The sequence below is a fragment of the Syngnathus floridae genome, chromosome 16 (assembly GCF_059516105.1).
Source record: "Syngnathus floridae isolate MCC-2025c chromosome 16, RoL_Sflo_1.0, whole genome shotgun sequence".
Lineage (NCBI taxonomy): Eukaryota > Metazoa > Chordata > Actinopteri > Syngnathiformes > Syngnathidae > Syngnathus > Syngnathus floridae.
The window spans coordinates 10,211,925-10,229,061 of record NC_142428.1 but is presented as its reverse complement, the minus strand read 5'-3'; the positions used below and the strand labels follow the sequence as shown (position 1 = coordinate 10,229,061).

Genomic DNA, 17,137 nt, shown 5'->3' with positions numbered 1-17,137 from the left:
AAAGTTATAAAAACCTTTCTCATCACCATTTATGAAAAATGTCTAGTTATGTCTTCTTTATTGATTTGGTGTGTAGGTATAATTATATGCTTAAAATGTTTCTTTTATTTATTTAACATGTGAATATACTTGTCTGCTTATGTACTTTATTCAATGAGGTTTGAGCATATCTGTTTTTGTAGCTAGGCAGGACTTTTTGTATTTTGACCCCATTTCCTGCATATCCATCCATCTTCTGAACCGCTTAATCCCCACGGGGGTCGCGGGCGTGCTGGAGCCTATCCCAGCCGTCATCGGGCAGTAGGCGGGGGACACCCTGAACTGGTTGCCAGCCAATCGCAGGGCACACAGAGACAGACAACCAATCGCACTCACACCTAGGGACAATTTGGAGTCTTTAATCGGCCTAACAAGCATATTTTTGGAATGTGGGAGGAAACCGGAGTGCCCGGAGAAAACCCACGCGGGCCCGGGGAGAACATGCAAACTCCACACAGGGAGGGCCGGAGGTGGAATCGAACCCACACCCTCCTAACTGTGAGGCGGGTGTGCTAACCAGTGCGCCATCGAGCCGCCTATTATTATTATTATGAGTGTGAAGGTGAAGACCTTCACACTATTATTGCTGTCCTTTATTATTAGTGTGAACCAGAAGTGACCACAAATCAAACCGGAAGTGACCCCAAATAAACCGAAAGTGACCTAAGCTAGACCGGAAGTGCCTCTATTCAAACCAGAAGTGACCCAAATAAAACCGGAAGTGACCTTATTTCAACATTAAGCTTGAGCGAGACTGTTCGGAGAACCAATTGCTACTTGGAAAACCAAGTTTTTGTCAGTTCTGGTGCTTTGAATTCATTAAAGTCAATGAAGGCAAAAACATGTTTTTTTATTCATGGCAACATTTGATACATGGCATCAACCTTTCATTTTAGATTAATCTAAAATGTCACAAACGTGTGCACTTATCAAATACATTATTTACAAGTTAAACAAAAGGGTGTGTATGGGGAAAAAAAAAAAACAGTCTCAGACACTGGGCAATGGTCACAACCATCACTCAAAAGCTTCCTCTCTGACTTTCTTCTTTTTCTTTTTCTTGCCACTTTCAAGCTGCAAACACAGAAAAAAAGTTTGTTAAACCTTAACAGTCATTATTTGATGCAAAGTGCATTATAGATAGAAATGAGCCACGCCACACCAAAATTCACACGCTGTTCCAACAACACAAACCTAATTGTGAACTAACCTCAGTTTTGGGCTCAATGTCCGCCGTTTCCTTATGCGCTGCAGTGGCCTCCATTGTGGCGCGCTTCTCTCTTTTCTTCTTCTTCTTCTCTTTGGGCGTCTCCTCATTGACTGGCGCGGCTTCCGCTTCGCTGTCAGTTCCCTCCCTCTTCCTCTGTGCAGAGGAAAAGAAGGTGAGCGAGGGGAGCGCCTCCATCGGGAAGCTGATGGACAAGCTGAGGACTTTACCTTGCTTGACCCGTCCGACTCCTTGGCGGTGACGCTACAGTAGGGTAAAAACAGACAAAGGTTAAAGAAGCGGAACATCTCTGGTCAAAAAATTTTCTTGAAAATTTAACAAGGAAAAAAAAAAAAAAAAAAAAAAAAAAAAAAAGTGCCTAACTTAATTGCCACTGCATTTTCAATTTCACAATAACGAGGAACCTTTGACACCATTTGCCTTTGTACCGTATTTGCCGGTGTACAGGTCGACTCGGTGTATAAGTCGACCCCCTAAAATTCGACGGAAATTTACGATTTTATGATATATCCTTTGTATAAGTCGAGCTCAATTGTTGCATTATATTAAACTTCAAAATTCAATATGCGAAATTTATTGACGAAATGTGTTCAAATTCCGGGAGGCCGTGCGCATGCGGCTGTTTATAAGCACCGCGGAGGAGATCGCGGCCGGCGAGCTCGCGCACGCCACCCGGCACCAACGGGAGGCCGGAAATAGCTCCAAGCCGAGCGGATCGGCACTTTATAAGCACCGCGGAGGAGATCGCGGCGCCTCATTGGACTTCCAGCGGCCGGCGAGCTCGCGCACCCGCCCGGCACATCCGGGAGGCCGTGCGCACGAGCCAAGTGGCCGAAAATAGCCCCCGCCGAGCGGATCGGCTGTTTATAAGCACCGCGGAGGTGGTCGCGGCGTCTCATTCGACTTCCAGCGGCCGGCGAGCTCGCGCACCCGCCCGGCACATCCGGGAGGCCGTGCGCACGAGCCAAGTGGCCGAAAATAGCCCCCGCCGAGCGGATCGGCTGTTTATAAGCACCGCGGAGGTGGTGGCGGCGCCTCATTCGACTTCCAGCGGCCGGCGAGCTCGCGCACCCGCCCGGCACATCCGGGAGGCCGTGCGCACGAGCCAAGTGGCCGAAAATAGCCCCCGCCGAGCGGATCGGCTGTTTATAAGCACCGCGGAGGTGGTGGCGGCGCCTCATTCGACTTCCAGTGGCCGGCGAGCTCGCGCGCCCGCCCGGCACATCCGGGAGGCCGTGCGCACGAGCCAAGTGGCCGAAAATAGCCCCCGCCGAGCGGATCGGCTGTTTATAAGCACCGCGGAGGTGGTCGCGGCGTCTCATTCGACTTCCAGCGGCCGGCGAGCTCGCGCACCCGCCCGGCACATCCGGGAGGCCGTGCGCACGAGCCAAGTGGCCGAAAATAGCCCCCGCCGAGCGGATCGGCTGTTTATAAGCACCGCGGAGGTGGTGGCGGCGCCTCATTCGACTTCCAGCGGGCCGCGCACTCGCGCACGCCGCCCGGTTCAAATTTTCTAAGTGCAACGCACAATGAGATGCATGAGAAACGGCCTTGGTTACCATCACATTTGAAGCGATGAATACGAAGTTAAATTTTATGACTCGGTGTATAAGTCGAGGTCGATTTTTTTCGGTCGATTTTGGATCGAAAAAGGTCGACCAATACACCGGCAAATACGGTAAATACAAAATTAATTTCTTTAAAATGATTTCTCAAAGCTTAATTTCTTGTTAAAAAATCTCAGTTGTCAGCCGAGGTATACTCAGAACAGCACGCAGACCGTTTGGCAGGCAAAGAAGCCACCCGGAAAGAGACGCTCAAGCAGTGCGACTCCCTGGAAGAGGATGGCACACCTCAGCCAGAGAACCTTCTACTGGCACGCAACCCACGAGAGAACCAAGCTTGGCTTTGGTCTTCAGTTAAATTGAGTAAAACTGAAAAACAAAGAAAAAAAGCGGGCGCTTCACCCGTAGTCCACATAGTCAGTCTTCCAGGCGTCGGGCGTGCTTCCGTTGGGCTTTCCGTGCTTGTCCAGAAGACCTTTCTGGATCATCATCTTCTTCTGACTCGCCTGGTGGAGCAAAACTAGCACAAGTCAAGTGTTGGATCCCGAGAGTGAATCACATTATCGCATCATCAGCGGGCTACCTTGGGGCCGAGTCCCCACTTGCGCGGGTAAGTGTCTCGCTCCATGATGACTCGCTTGATTTTGGCCACCACGCCGTGGTCGCAGGTGGAAATGACCGCCGTCGTCATCAGGGCCAGAGCTAGCGCGACAAAGACAGATGACGATCAAAGATTTGATATTAAATATCATTTGGGCATGAAAGGAGTTTTTTAAAAAAATTTTGAGGAGCCAATTTGAGCCATCAGACAAGGGTGGTAGATGGGAGGTCAGCACAGCCCGAGGGCTCCTGGATCTACATGAGTCATCATGTGGCCACGCACACATGTACGCATGAACACGCTTGCGTACCCGTGCAGATAGCCTCTCCCTTGGTGGTGATGACCACGATGTCCTGGTTGACCTCAATGCCATCCTCGTAGCGCAGCACACCCGGCAACATGATCTTGGCACCGTAGCAGATGGCGTTGACCTGGAGAGCGGTGCTCACATCAGATGCGGTCGGCTGGCCCGGGACACGTGAGGAGATGGAGACTCACCGCGCTGTCCTTCATCACCAAGCGTTTGTGTGACACCAGAAGTTTCTCCAGAGGGAAAATGACGCGCCGCAGGTACGCCTCATCTTTATTGTGGTCAAACTGCCACTGGGCATCCAGGATGTCGTGCATGGTCACCAGGTTGTCCTGGGGGGGGGGACATCAGTACTTCATGGCCAAGAAACAACATGAGAAGAAAATGAGCGGATGCGCCTGTGTCGGCAGTTGAGACATAAAAAAATCTCAGCTGCACTTTTGCTTTGCCAAAGTTTCATTAGCGGTGCGACATGGCCAGTCGGCCGCAACTCAACACTTTGGGGCAACGCGCACACTTCAAGCAAGATGTTGACGCCCCTTTTCGGACGAGCCCATCTTTTTGTTTTCAGCTCGGCCCGATCACAGCTTAGCCAGTTGCGACGATTCTGACAAACGTGGTTCCTGACGCCTTTGGGTTTACGGCGGCACCCACCTTCTCTCCCATGACTCCGGAGCGGACCCTGCGGAGCTCTTGCATCTGGCCGCCGACCCCTAGCAGCAGGCCCAGGTGGACACACAGCGTCCTGATGTACGTGCCTGCTTCACAGCTCACCCAGAAGATGCCTTAAAAATTGTTGCCACCGGTGTCAAGCGGGCATCAAGCAGGCGACGCACTCCATCCCGTCCACCACTTACCGAGCCTCCTGTCGGCGTCGTACTCCACCAGTTTACTCTCATAGATGGTCCGCACACGCAGCTGGCGTTTGACAGCGGCAATGAGCGGCGGCCGCTGGAAAAGCGCCCCCGTCAGCGTCTCTAAGGCCTGGAAACAGCCAGCTGCGGGTCATACGACTAGCCCCAAAGGCAGAGAAACTTTATGACGTTGACAATTAGCCACTTGGTCCAACCCTGGAGTGACTTCTCAACGGAATCAATGCAAGGGATAATTTTGCAATTTACTTTGACAATGATTTTAGGACAATAAAAAGTCAGAAATCTGATTTGAAATCACACCAGACTAAAACGAAGTGACTATTTGATAGCGGCCAGGGCCTGGTCATGTGCGCCCCGGTTGAGTGGTAAAGGACGACTTACTCTGGCCAGCGTGTGCTCACTTTCGATGGCATTGTGCAGCCGAACAATCCCCACATACTCTTTGCCTGCAACACACAGCAGAGCGGGCGAGTGGGCGAGGCCGCTTTTTCTTAATAGAGACGGGCAGGCGAGGACCGACCCACAAGAGTTGCCCTTCCGCTTGCTTCCCGCCAATAAATTTATATACAGTAATCCCTCGTTTATCGCGGATAATTGGTTCCAAAAACCACCCGCGATAAGTGAAGCATTTGGAGCAATACTACATTGTCCTAAAGGTTAGACACGTTTCCTCAATTTGGAAGTTTTATTTTACCTTAAATATTTTTTTAATTTGGAAAAAAATCCCCAATGTAGTGAAGCCACGATAAACGAAACGCGAAGTAGCAAGGGATCACTGTTGTGTGTGTGTGTGTGTGTGTGTGTATGTGTGCGTGCGTGCGTGCGTATGTATGTATGTATGTATGTATGTATGTATGTATGTATGTATGTATGTATGTATGTATGTATGTATGTATGTATGTATGTATGTATGTATGTATGTATGTATGTATGTATGTATGTATGTATGTATGTATGTATGTATGTATGTATGTATGTATGTATGCATGTATGCATGTATGCATGTATGTGGACATCAGTGCGCAGGGCGCTTAATTTTGTCCGATAGCGCAACCGCAGCGTGCCGGCCGGGCGCTCAGTGTCGCATTGCTTTAGGAGCGTCTTTGTGTTTTAGGATGGCTATACTGCTCGCACTTGCTTCCTTTGGAGGCCTGATTAGAATTGATGCAATCCTCAGAGTAACAAGAACGTAATAATGAATGGAGTCAGTTGGCATGCGGGACCTCTCGGCTCATCTTGCGAGGTTCGACAACCGAATTTCGTCCGACATCCGACGCAAAAAAATCTCGAATTTTTTGTTAGAGTAGCGATTTGTTCTAGAACCGGGACGTTCGAAAACCGAGGCTCCACTGTGAGTGTGTGTGTGTGTGTGAGAGAGAGAGAGAGACAGAGTCAGTATATTATACATAAAACACACACACATGTATGTATGTACTATATATATATATATATATATATATATATATATATATATATATATATATATATATATATATATATATATATATATATATATATATATATATATATATATATATATGTTCAGATTTCATCTTGCATCTTATATATATATATATATATATATATATATATATATATATATAAGTGTATATATACGTATATATGTGTATATATATATGTATCTATATATGTATCTCTATATATGTTAGTGTATATAGTATATATATACATATATGTATGTATATTGTATATATATATATGTATGTATATATATATATATATGTATATATGTGTGTGTGTATATATATATATATATATATATGTATGTGTAAGTATGTATATATATATACGGATATATATGTGTATGTTTGTATGTATGTACGTACACACACGTACACACACACACACACACACACAAACACTTTATATATAAACAAAACAAAAAAAAGCAGCGGCGGCATACCGGCACTCTGCTGGGATTTGACCAAACGCGTGGCTCGGTCTACGCACACAATGAGGCAGCCGGTGACTTTGGGGTCTAGGGTGCCGCTGTGGCCCGTCTTTTCCACGCGCAGGATCCGCCGGATCCATGCCACCACCTCGTGAGACGAAGGGTTGGCCGGCTTGTCCAGGTTAATGAAGCCCGACCTGCAGGGGAAGGGGCAAATTCACTCATTATCTTAAATGCTCTAGTCCAGTGGCCCCCAACCTCCGGCCCGCACAAGAAAGAAATAACTTACAATATTTTACATCACGGTGATGTGTACATAACAGAACTCATGTTATGTTGTTGGGTTAGGATGTTATAAAGATGCCGGAAGTAACATTGCATCGGAATACACAGTGGATTCCCGATTATTAATGTTATACTGTGGTGTTCGCATACAGAATCCCCCCATGGAACTAAGGGTTGAAGGGTGTGTTGGGATGGTGGTGTTTATGTGGTAACGCACTTCCGTTGTAGTTCAGCTATATGATTGGCTGGAAAGACAGAACAATGACGTTCAGGATTGTGATTAGTCTGTTTTGCAGAAATGGGATTGTGGCCCAAACACGGACGATTTTTGCAAAGAAAACTTCTATAAACAATGTGCAGTCGGCGATCATTTGATTTATTCATGCTTTTGACATTTGATTTTCTAGAACTGTTTTTTAGATGTTTTCTTCGCAAAAATCGTGACGTCATCCAACACCAGTCCGTGAAAATATTGTCTAGCAGTAATCCAGTCCGTGGTGCAAAAAGTTGCACACCAGGAAGTGAAAATGGCACTAAAAAGTGGGCGAGGAGAGCCGTTGCAGGGAACGGAGTGCTCACGCCATCGTACTTGATGTAGTCCTGGATGTTCCTCTTGAGGGGGTTGCTCCCATTGGGAAGTGGTGTGTAGTGGGCTGTGCGTACATTCAGCTTGTCAAAGTTCTGTGGGAAACAGACACCACTGTTAGGTACGGGACGCACGCAGTGTGAATCCATCAAGCGCAAGTGGCGCGATCAGATCAGATCAGATTTCATCTTGCAGGCCGCCCGGCCCTCAACGCCACGCCGCTCTGGCCGCGGCTCTAGCAGAACGCTGGAGCGCGTCAAGAAAGGCGATGACACTGCCCCGCCCCCACAACTGGGGACGGGGCAATGGGCTGGGCCAGGCCACCGCTCGGCGAATGGATAAACAGATTCATCACGTCGCACCGGGAGCAACGGAGGAAGAAGATGAGCCTGCAGGTGCTTACCTTGAGGAGAAGGGGCCACTGCGACGTGTCCAGTGTGGGCACTTTGCTTTCCGGCTGGATGAGGAAGTCCCCTTGCTGCTGGATTTCCTATTAAGACAGTTTTTTGGTTCGTTACGATCAGGACCAGAGCGTTCATAGGAGACACATTCCAAGTCTGATATTTGACACAGTAAAATTCAATTAATTAAACAAAATATTTAATGACTAAGCAGAACAACTTTAGAGGTCTAACAACAACAAAAAGATTAATTCTGGGTTTGTACAACACAAATTTAGCGGGCCCTTTGTTAAGTGTCCAAAGGCCAAAAATACAAAAGACGTCGACTTTTACACTCACCCCAACATCTTCGGCTGTTTTCTTGGCCTTCTTCTTCTTCTTTACTGCAGCGGCAAACAAAGCACAACATGAAAACCCGACCGAGACCATTCAAACCCAATCAAAAGCTTTTAAGTTTGGCAGTGTAGTTTCTCTGCCTTGTCATGATGGAGTGTCTTAACGTTGGATTTCATCAAGCAGATTATCTTGTATAACATTTAATTTAGGGATTATATAGTCTTTGTAATAATCGTTATTCAAGTTACGTTGTTTCATGTTCATGACACGGCTCTTATATTCAAAGCCTTTTTTTTTTTCAACCTAAGCGGTTTTGCGTCGTAAGATTCGTATCGCGCGGGGGAACTAATTAGTTCACGCAGCGAAAGAATACACCGCGGGAGAGGCTGTGGACTGAGGAAGACGGCGTTACCCACGCAAATGGTATACGCCATTTTGGACTATTGCGTCGTTCTTGCGTGTTGTAATTTGAGAACTTTTTGCCTTTCATTATGGCTCTCAAGCGTAAGGCAGACTCCTCTGATCGCAGTGTATCAAAGAAAAGGCCATCACCATGGAAGTGAAATTAGTACAATTACTGTACTGTTTCATTTTATTACAGTTCCGACTTGCACCAAAACTGGGTTTAAATCGCCGCGCAGGATCGGATTAGCGTCGTAAATCGAGGACCCCTGTATACTGTAATAATGTGTACATTTACCCGGTTTACGTTTTTTTGTGAATTTCTCTGGTACGCTCTTTTAGTGAGGGCGGAAAAAGAATGGAAAAATAGGACAGAATGCGAGTTGAATGAGAAAAAGTAGCTGACCCAGTCCTGCTGTGTCGGTATTATATCTATTATTAACCGCTATTCTTCGGCCCCGAAGACGAACAACTTTTGAGGATTGCACTTGCAAGATTTGAGCATGTTAAAGCCTCAGCAAAGGAAAAATCACAACTCAGTGATGGAAACGCAGATACGCCGCTGAAATCAAAATCTACACCAATAATGCCTGCATTACGAGAGTCATATGACTGATGATTTAACATTAACTTTGTCCTACAAGTGTTTTCTGACCAACATTCATTTGTTTGTCGAGCGGACGGCCCACGTGTTATGTCGTGCAACACGTGCCAGCTAGCTTGAAGAGGCTAACGCATTGCTGACGAAGAAAAGAGGGCCAGTCGAGGGGAAAAAAACATCACATTAGGGCTCGTCGCTCCAAAACCAACAAGATGACTAAAAACAACGTTAGGTTGTAATCGAAGACGACGACCGAGGGTTAATCATGTGGGGTGGAAACGATTCACGAGGTTTTTACGGTAAACACGTGGCTTGGCCAAAGCAGCGTCGGTGGCTCCCACAACACTTGACTTCAACAATATTCGAATGGTTACGATTACATTTTTGACTGTATTTAGCAGAAAGTGGACAAGAGTCGTTTTGAATGATTTACGAGGGTAATTCAGACAGCTTAATCGCCACCTGATACGTCACAGCAAGTTTTTTTGTTTTTAAACAAAGGTGAATTTTCTGCAAAACAGCAGCATTATGTCGGATTTCAACTATCTCGCGATTAATTAAAGCATTTGCAGGAGCGTGCTGCATTCACTCACCGTCCGTGTCCGTCATCTTGGTGACTGACTGGTCAGGCGCTCTTCAGGCAGCTGCTTCTTCCGCTTCTTCGTCGTTGTCGTGCGAGTAGCTTCTTCACAGAGAACCTCTGCTGCCACCTTTGGACGTACTGCACTGCAAGTCTTCAAAAACAATTTACAACTAGAAAATGCAATTTCTGGAGAAATTGCGTGTGAAGGCGAAGACTTTGAATCACTTCTTGGGGAATGATGCCGAATGATGTTGAAATTAGTTGAATTTCTAGAGAAATGTGGAAAATAGAAGTGTAATACGGAATTTTGGAGAATTTGGTTGAATTTCAAATTCGGAATTTTTGGTAAGTGGGAAGTTGTGGAATAGGTAGGCAAAAAGATGAACAGTTGAAAGTTGGAATGGGTTGAATCGATTGAAAAATGTAGAAATTAGAGTCGAAAAACGAAATTTTGGAGAATTTGGTTGAATTTCAGATTTGGAATTTTTGGTGAGTGGGAAGTTGTGGAATAGGTAGGCAAAAGATGAAGAGTTGAAAGTTGGAATGGATTGAATCGGTTGAACAATGTAGAAATGAGAGTAATGAAGTATAATTTGGAATTCCCTCTCTATTCCTGTAGGTGGCCTTAGAATGACATGTCAATGTCCACTGAATGGCGTCAGTGACACGATTCGATTCCATATTTGCTGGTCAGGGAGAATTCAGTTTCAGCAATGTGTGCAATCCTATAATAAGGTAAAGTGGCTGTTGTCGTCCATCACCAACAGCGCTGGTCAAGATCTCCTTTCTAGGAGTGAAGTAAACTAGTAGATTGAAAACCGCAGCTGGTGCACAAAGCCATGACATCAGCTCCTTGCCAGGTATAAAAGATACGGGCCTGACAAGGGTTGGGGGGCTTTTTTACATCCATGCCTGGGGCCACTCAACTTTTTGGAGAGACTTCACTCTGACATCGGTTGAATAAAATCTTTTCCCAATCAGCCGTGGGTCTCTGAAGTGCTCATTCGTCGGGAAACAGCCACCGATCACCGAGTGTTTTTTGGAGACCAGCGAAGCAGCAAAAACCATATACCACAGTAAAAAAACGAAATTTTCGAGAATTTGGTTGAATTTCAAATTTGGAATTTTCGGTAAGTCGGAAGTTGTAGAATAAGTAGGCAAGAAATGAACAGTTGAAAGTTGGAATGGGTTGAATCGGTTGAAAAATGTAGAAATTAGAGTAGAAAAACGAAATTTTGGAGAATTTGGTTGATTTTCAAATTTGGAATTTTTGGTAAGTGGGAAGTTGTATAATAGGTAGAAAAAAGATGAACAGTTCAAAGTTGGAATGGGTTGAATCGGTTGAAAAATATAGAAATTAGAGTTGAAAAACGAAATTTTGGAGAATTTGGTTGAATTTCAAATTCGGAATTTTTGGTAAGTGGGAAGTTGTGGAATAGGTAGGCAAAAGATGAACAGTTGAAAGTTGGAATGAGTTTAATCGGTTGAAAAATGTAGAAATTAGAGTAGAAAAACAAAATTTGGGGGAATTTGGTTGAATTCCAAATTTGAAAATTTGGAATTTTTTGTAAGTTGGAAGTTGTGGAATAGGGAGAAAAAAGATGAACAGTTGAAAGTTGGAATGGGTTGAATCGGTTAAAAAACGTAGAAGTTAGAGTAGAAAAACGAAATTTTGGAGAATTTGGTTGAATTTCAAATTTGAAAATTTGGAATTTTTGGTAGATGAGAAGTTGTAGAATAGGCAGGCAAAAGATGAACATTTGAAAGTTGGAATGGGTTGAATCGGTTGAAAAATGTAGAAATTAGAGGTGAAAAACGAAATTTCGTCAAATTTTGTCGAAATTTCAAACGTGAAAACGTGAATTTTTGAATTTGGCAATTTTGGGAATGTCGAGAATCATTCCGAATGCGGTCTGAATGTGCTGAATGATGTGAATTTAAAAGCGGAATGACGTAAATGTGAAATGTCGAATCTGCCATTAAGAAGGAATGGGGAAAAATTTGTCGTAAATTTGCGAAATCGGAAAGTTTTCGGAACGAGAAAAATGGAAGCACTCATGTCAGGTTCAAAGTGCTAACTAAATATCTGAATAAGAGAAAAGGATCAGCAGACAAAAAACAAGTGAGGCAGAATATTGATTTTTCTTGCGAGGAGTGCGATACAGATTGCTTTCTACAATCTGACTACATTAAAAATCTGTTTATGGGCTTCGTCTCGTAAGAAAAGAAACAAAAAGTAATGCACAAAGTGTTGCGTGCAGATATGGCTATATCAGCAAAACAGTTTAAGCAATCAATGACTTTCTTGGATTCCGAGAGATAGAAAAAGAAAGTGACGTTCTTTAAGGAAGATCAGAAGGTTCATGACGCATCGTTTGACGTGTTGTTTTCACGATCTGTTCTGGTGGACGCTGAGATGTCAGCAGTATCTTGTTTGACACAACCGTCATCTCGCCCCTGACCCAGCCGTAATCCTTCTGTTCTGTTGCACAAGATAAGAATAAGCAAGGCAAAGCAGCAAGCATACTGAGCAATAACATTATGAATAAGTACTCATTAGCGAACGCATGATAACATATATATACAATTTTTCTAACAACTCATCTCGTGAATATTTGGAATACGTCAAAAGTGGAATGGAGTGAATCGGATGAATTATGTGGAAATAGAAGCGGGACAAAAAAGTGAGGAGAATAAAATAGAATAATAATAATAAAGCGAATGGAGTAGAATAACATGTGTGTGAAGGCGATGGCCTTCACACAATTAACACACAGGAGAAAATGACAATTTGGAAATAATTTGAGAATTACATACTGTGCAACACAAAATACAATAGTATGTTTGATGGAAAGAAAATCACTATTCGAATCACTTTTTTTTGTTAAAGAAACGTGTACAATTATATTATTGTATTTTGTTCGGAAAGTTCAAATATCGAAATGAACAAATCAGAAATGTTGATCATTTTCATCCATTCAAAAATCTTGAAAGTGTTACAAATGTGTGTGTTACAATGTGTATGTATGTTAGACATCTAAATTGCATTGATTGAGTTTTATATATATATATATTTTTTTAGAACCTTAGCAAAGCCACGAGTGGCAAAATTTTAAAACACAGGTACGACACATCTTTATTCGAACATTCGCGATATTACAAACGAAAACGCGACCAACACTCTTGACTGCTCACGCAAGAGCGGTTTTACCGTGCATCGGGAGATAGCGCTGTTTCTCCAATTTATAACAGCGATTTAAAGTTACAGTGACGCACAACTGTACTGCCTACTCACTGAGTGACAAGTACTGCAAATATTTTGACATGTAGCAAGAATCGGCCCACCATGGAACTAAAATTTTAAGTGCCCTCCCCCCGCCCCCCCCACACACACACACACACATACATACACGTCAAAGTGATTGCATGTGTGCATGCGAGCTAAAAGCTCACTTAGGCGCCAGCCGTCAGCCTGTCACAATGCATCATGGCGGACGGCAGGCTGTGTGGTCGTGCGGCCCGTGGGCGGGGAGGCGCAGGCTGTGTTTTGACAGACATCACTACGAGCTGCGTCCTCAACGTGATGGCGCTACTGAACACGCGTGCTGCCTAAAATGTGATGACTCAGCGCCGGCTGCCATCTTGGAACTGAGCCTCCAGATCGCACTATTGCGCAACGGTGTGACCTTTTCAAGCAAATGGAAAAAAAAAACATCAACGTTCTGAGGAGGAGCTTGTAAAGCCCCAGTTAAAACACGAAAATGGCCTCACTTAATGTTGATGTTTAGTTTTCACATGGCAGGGCGTATGGATTGGAGGTGGTTTTGGTGGATGGCATGCGGGGAGGTGGGGGGCAGGCCAAGAGAACAATAGAATTCCTGGTCCCATTCCGGCCATTCCGATGAACAGAGATTGTGGCCTTTCTCTTAGAGAGGCGTCGGTGCAGTGGCGGCGCAAAAGAGGAGACTGCGGCGGCCCACCGGGAACTTATCCGAACTCCCGACACGCTTCTTCGCCCCCAAAGCTTTTGGGAGAGAGGACGGGAGGCAGAGAATTCAGAATCTGACAGAAGGTTCAATAATGAGATTTTGTCCCAGGGAGGGGAGGGCATAGGAGGGGGCACACAGCAGGGTTGGAAGCACGCTACAAAATTAATGAATTTGAAAATCACTCATCAATGGCAACTTGCAGGTCCGTTTCATCAATTGGACGACTTGGAGGCAGAGTGTCGCCAATTCAGAATCTAGCTCAACGCTGAGCCTTAACACCGGCCAATCCTTTGGGAAACATTCAGACAAGTGAGCTTGGTTAAACGGCCACATGAGAACACAAACTGGACTGAACCTCTTCGTGCCTTAAAAGGACCCCTCAGACCACAAGTGGACTGCTTACCTTCAGCGGCCAGCAGGCGTGGACGCATCTGAATGTCGATTGGCTGAAGCAGAGGTGGGTTCAAAACATCAATCAACCTTTGTCGGTGCAAAGAATGAATGCTTTTGAAGCTGGGTTTGTGGAATACCTGCTCAGCACATCAAAGTCAGAACAGGATTTGGGATTTGGGGGCGGGGAAGTCCCCCTCAGGGCTCCTCCCAAATCCTGCTGGGTTTCACAGAGGTCAAGGTCACTGAGACGGAAGAATGGAAGAAACAAGGACACAGCTCCCAGAAAATGGCAGCAAAATAGCAACTTGCTGTTTGATAATAACTAACATGAACATGCTAATACACTAGCATCATTCGGGATGTACAGAATGCATGCAGCCACGACGTCAATGAGTCACGTAAACATATGAGCGACATACACATCATGCAAACGAGACAAAAACGAGCAAAAAAAGACAAGTGGCGTAACCAAACGACGTAAGCAAATTACGCCATCAGAACGTAGGTAACATATGACCTGAACGCCACAATGTCACCATCCACGTTTACGGCGCAGCTGCTAGTGGTGAAGTCTGGAATTGCACTCAAAACGAAATGCGTACCAGAAATCAGTCAAGATCTTGAAGCCTGTTAAGAGTCAGAAATGTTCATCAGGAACTTTTGTTTTTTATGCGCCATCTGCCTGTAAAAGGCTCCATTGTTCCTTCTGTCATCATGGCAACAGCAGAAGGTGTCATGCACCCACAAGATGCAAGAAATTGTTTCAATTTTCTTTTTTAATGACATGATCACACTCGCTCTGTATTACTCGTACACGAGATCCTTTCCATTGCCAAACACCCCTAAGTCGTTAGGCTTCCTATGCGCCTCTAGGGGGCGCCATGGATTATGCATTAATAGCATGAGAGTGAGAACGAGGTCAGACACAACATGACTTAGGATTTTCACTTTCTTGCTCACCTCCAAAAGGCGACAACGCCCACTTTATTTTGCATTCACACTACTTGGAAGGCTCTGACGAACTTCCGACGTAAAGCAGATGCCGCAAAAGTGTGTGTCTCTGTGTGTGCGTGTGGGATAGGCAGTTAATGAATCATTGTAACTTGCGGTGGGTTGGTTGATTGCTTGGGGGGGTAAAAAATGCAGTCACAGGTTTCATAACGTGGACATTCCGCTTCAGACCAAAATGGCTAACACGCTTAGCCAATTTCAAATTCGCTTTGGGGGGGATGAGTTTTCTAAAACCTCCAGAAAGAAAGAAGCTTGAAAGGAAATATGTTAGGCTCAAAAGCTGCTGCATCTTTTTACATGCATGTGTGAGGAGCATCTGCTATCACACAGGCCAGATGGACTGCGTGTGTGCGTGAAGCGTGTGCAGGCACGAGATCTTCATCCTCCTCCTCCTCCAAGGCAGATGTGCCAGTTGACCCCCCCCGGAACAAAAGGGGGCGGGAGATGGCAAAGTGACCAGCTGAGCGCAGCTAACTGACCTTTGACCTCAGCTGCTGACACACACACACACACACACACACACACACACACACACACACACACACACACACACACACACACACACACACACACACACACACACACACACACACACACACACACACACACACACACACACACACACACACACACACACACACACACACACACACACACACACACACACACACACACACACACACACACACACACACACACAAGTGCTGGCATGTGCAACTTGTTGCACATACAAACACACAAAAAGTAGTTTGGGATTTCGATAAACCTGAACGCAAGTTTTAAAGTTTCCCAACCACTTCATAATGTGCTCACATGTGCGCACACATACATGAGGTGAGTGGCGATTGAGTCATGTCTGCAGCTTGTGAGAGCCAGGTGAGAATGCACCTCACCAAGTGTGAGTCAACATGAAATGAGGCAAAGACGTCTCGCAGCAAGCGACCCCCCGGCCCCCCTCTGCCGGGGTGTGTCCCATGTTTTGCCGCAAATTACAGGCACTCAGTTTTACGAGATGACTGACGTTCTTTTTCATCAGTGGGATGAAAAGTCTTCACGCAGCAATGTGCAGCTGTGCAAGAAAGAAAGGCGGGGGGGGAAACAGGAAGTGACGGCACCTCGTTTGAACTCCCCAAAAAGGCCCTTCCATCATAAATTGCTCTGGTGCAAAGTTCTGTTAAACTGACTTTCTGTCTTTTAAGTATTTCCATACACAGGCGCAGATAGTGGGCGTCTGCGCTGTCATGGGAGTGGACACAGCCATTGACAGGTTATTGAAGGTGTCCTCATTGAATGCCCAGAGCCAATTCCATGGAGACCACGAAGATGCTCCCAGCCTCAGGACCGGATTGCTAATCAAGACCAACTGGTACAAAAAAAAAAAACACAATTTGGATGTGGGTTGTTTGGATCGGGGAGCACGAGTGGTGCTGTAACGCATCTCAAGTTACCATCACGGAGCGAAGCGATCAATTCCATAAAGTGGAGCAGGACGCAACAAGCGGCCAACGACACCAGAGTCGGTGCTAATTAGCCAGCGGCTGAATTCCTGCGAATAAGCTCAAGAAATCAATCGAACAACTCTCAGGACAAGCAGACTAAACCCTCTGCACTTTTCTCACGACCCCGCCAACTCCCCACTCCTTGTCAACGTCTGCTTGATCTCCATTTCTTTCCAAGTACGGCAAATATGTTGGAAAAAAACGTGCCAAGACTGAGAAACAATGTGATGTTGAGCCACGCAAAGTGAGTGAGGTGGCGAAAGAGAGCGACAACCCCAATCTGTCGGAATCCAACGTTGCTTTCAAACAACAAGCCGACAACAGCGATCATCAATGAATTTGTCTTTGTTGTACGCCAACAATGGAGACAAAGCGCTCGTGTGGAGGTGTGTTGGCACCTCCTGAACCCTCGGGTTCTCGCCCATCTCTCCCTCCCTCCCTCCCTCTCCTTCATTTCCGAGGACTGGAAGCCAAAGTTCAGGAGTCCTGCTTCCTGATTGGACTGCCGGTTCGGTGCATCC

The 17,137-nt window shown here is 45.5% G+C and overlaps 1 protein-coding gene, 1 long non-coding RNA gene and 1 other non-coding gene across 4 annotated transcripts; all 3 read right to left on the bottom strand.

Annotated features, from left to right (window-relative positions):
* Nucleotides 1-868: 868 nt before the first annotated feature.
* On the bottom strand, nt 869-9,850 carry dkc1 (dyskeratosis congenita 1, dyskerin). Its single transcript, XM_088399956.1, has 15 exons — nt 9,735-9,850; nt 8,142-8,185; nt 7,805-7,891; nt 7,405-7,496; nt 6,543-6,727; nt 5,000-5,064; nt 4,601-4,727; nt 4,398-4,528; nt 3,932-4,075; nt 3,744-3,864; nt 3,416-3,534; nt 3,235-3,338; nt 1,477-1,510; nt 1,250-1,402; nt 869-1,113 (listed from the first exon to the last, which is right to left on the bottom strand). The coding sequence occupies exons 1-15, from the start codon at nt 9,748-9,750 to the stop codon at nt 1,057-1,059; spliced, it is 1,479 nt and encodes a 492-aa protein (XP_088256082.1). The 5' UTR covers nt 9,751-9,850; the 3' UTR covers nt 869-1,056.
* LOC148385659 (small nucleolar RNA SNORD83) lies at nt 3,632-3,708 on the bottom strand. The gene has a single exon (XR_015853173.1). It is a non-coding gene; the product is annotated as a small nucleolar RNA SNORD83 (small nucleolar RNA).
* Nucleotides 9,851-12,834: 2,984 nt separating the features above from the next.
* Nucleotides 12,835-17,030, bottom strand: LOC148385657 (uncharacterized). 2 transcript variants are annotated; one of them, XR_015853153.1, is made up of 3 exons: nt 14,117-17,030; nt 13,496-14,001; nt 12,835-13,410 (listed from the first exon to the last, which is right to left on the bottom strand). It is a non-coding gene; the product is annotated as an uncharacterized LOC148385657 (long non-coding RNA). The 2 variants fall into 2 exon arrangements; XR_015853152.1 differs by having other exon boundaries at nt 12,835-14,001.
* Nucleotides 17,031-17,137: the final 107 nt, after the last annotated feature.

Excerpts from the sequence above, each read along its gene's own strand:
- dkc1 (XM_088399956.1), bottom strand. Across the intron at positions 3,865-3,931 it reads TGGTGATGAAGGACAGCGCG|GTCAACGCCATCTGCTACGG; the intron begins GTGAGTCTCCAT and ends ACCGCTCTCCAG. Across the intron at positions 1,114-1,249 it reads ACATTGAGCCCAAAACTGAG|CTTGAAAGTGGCAAGAAAAA; the intron begins GTTAGTTCACAA and ends CTGTGTTTGCAG.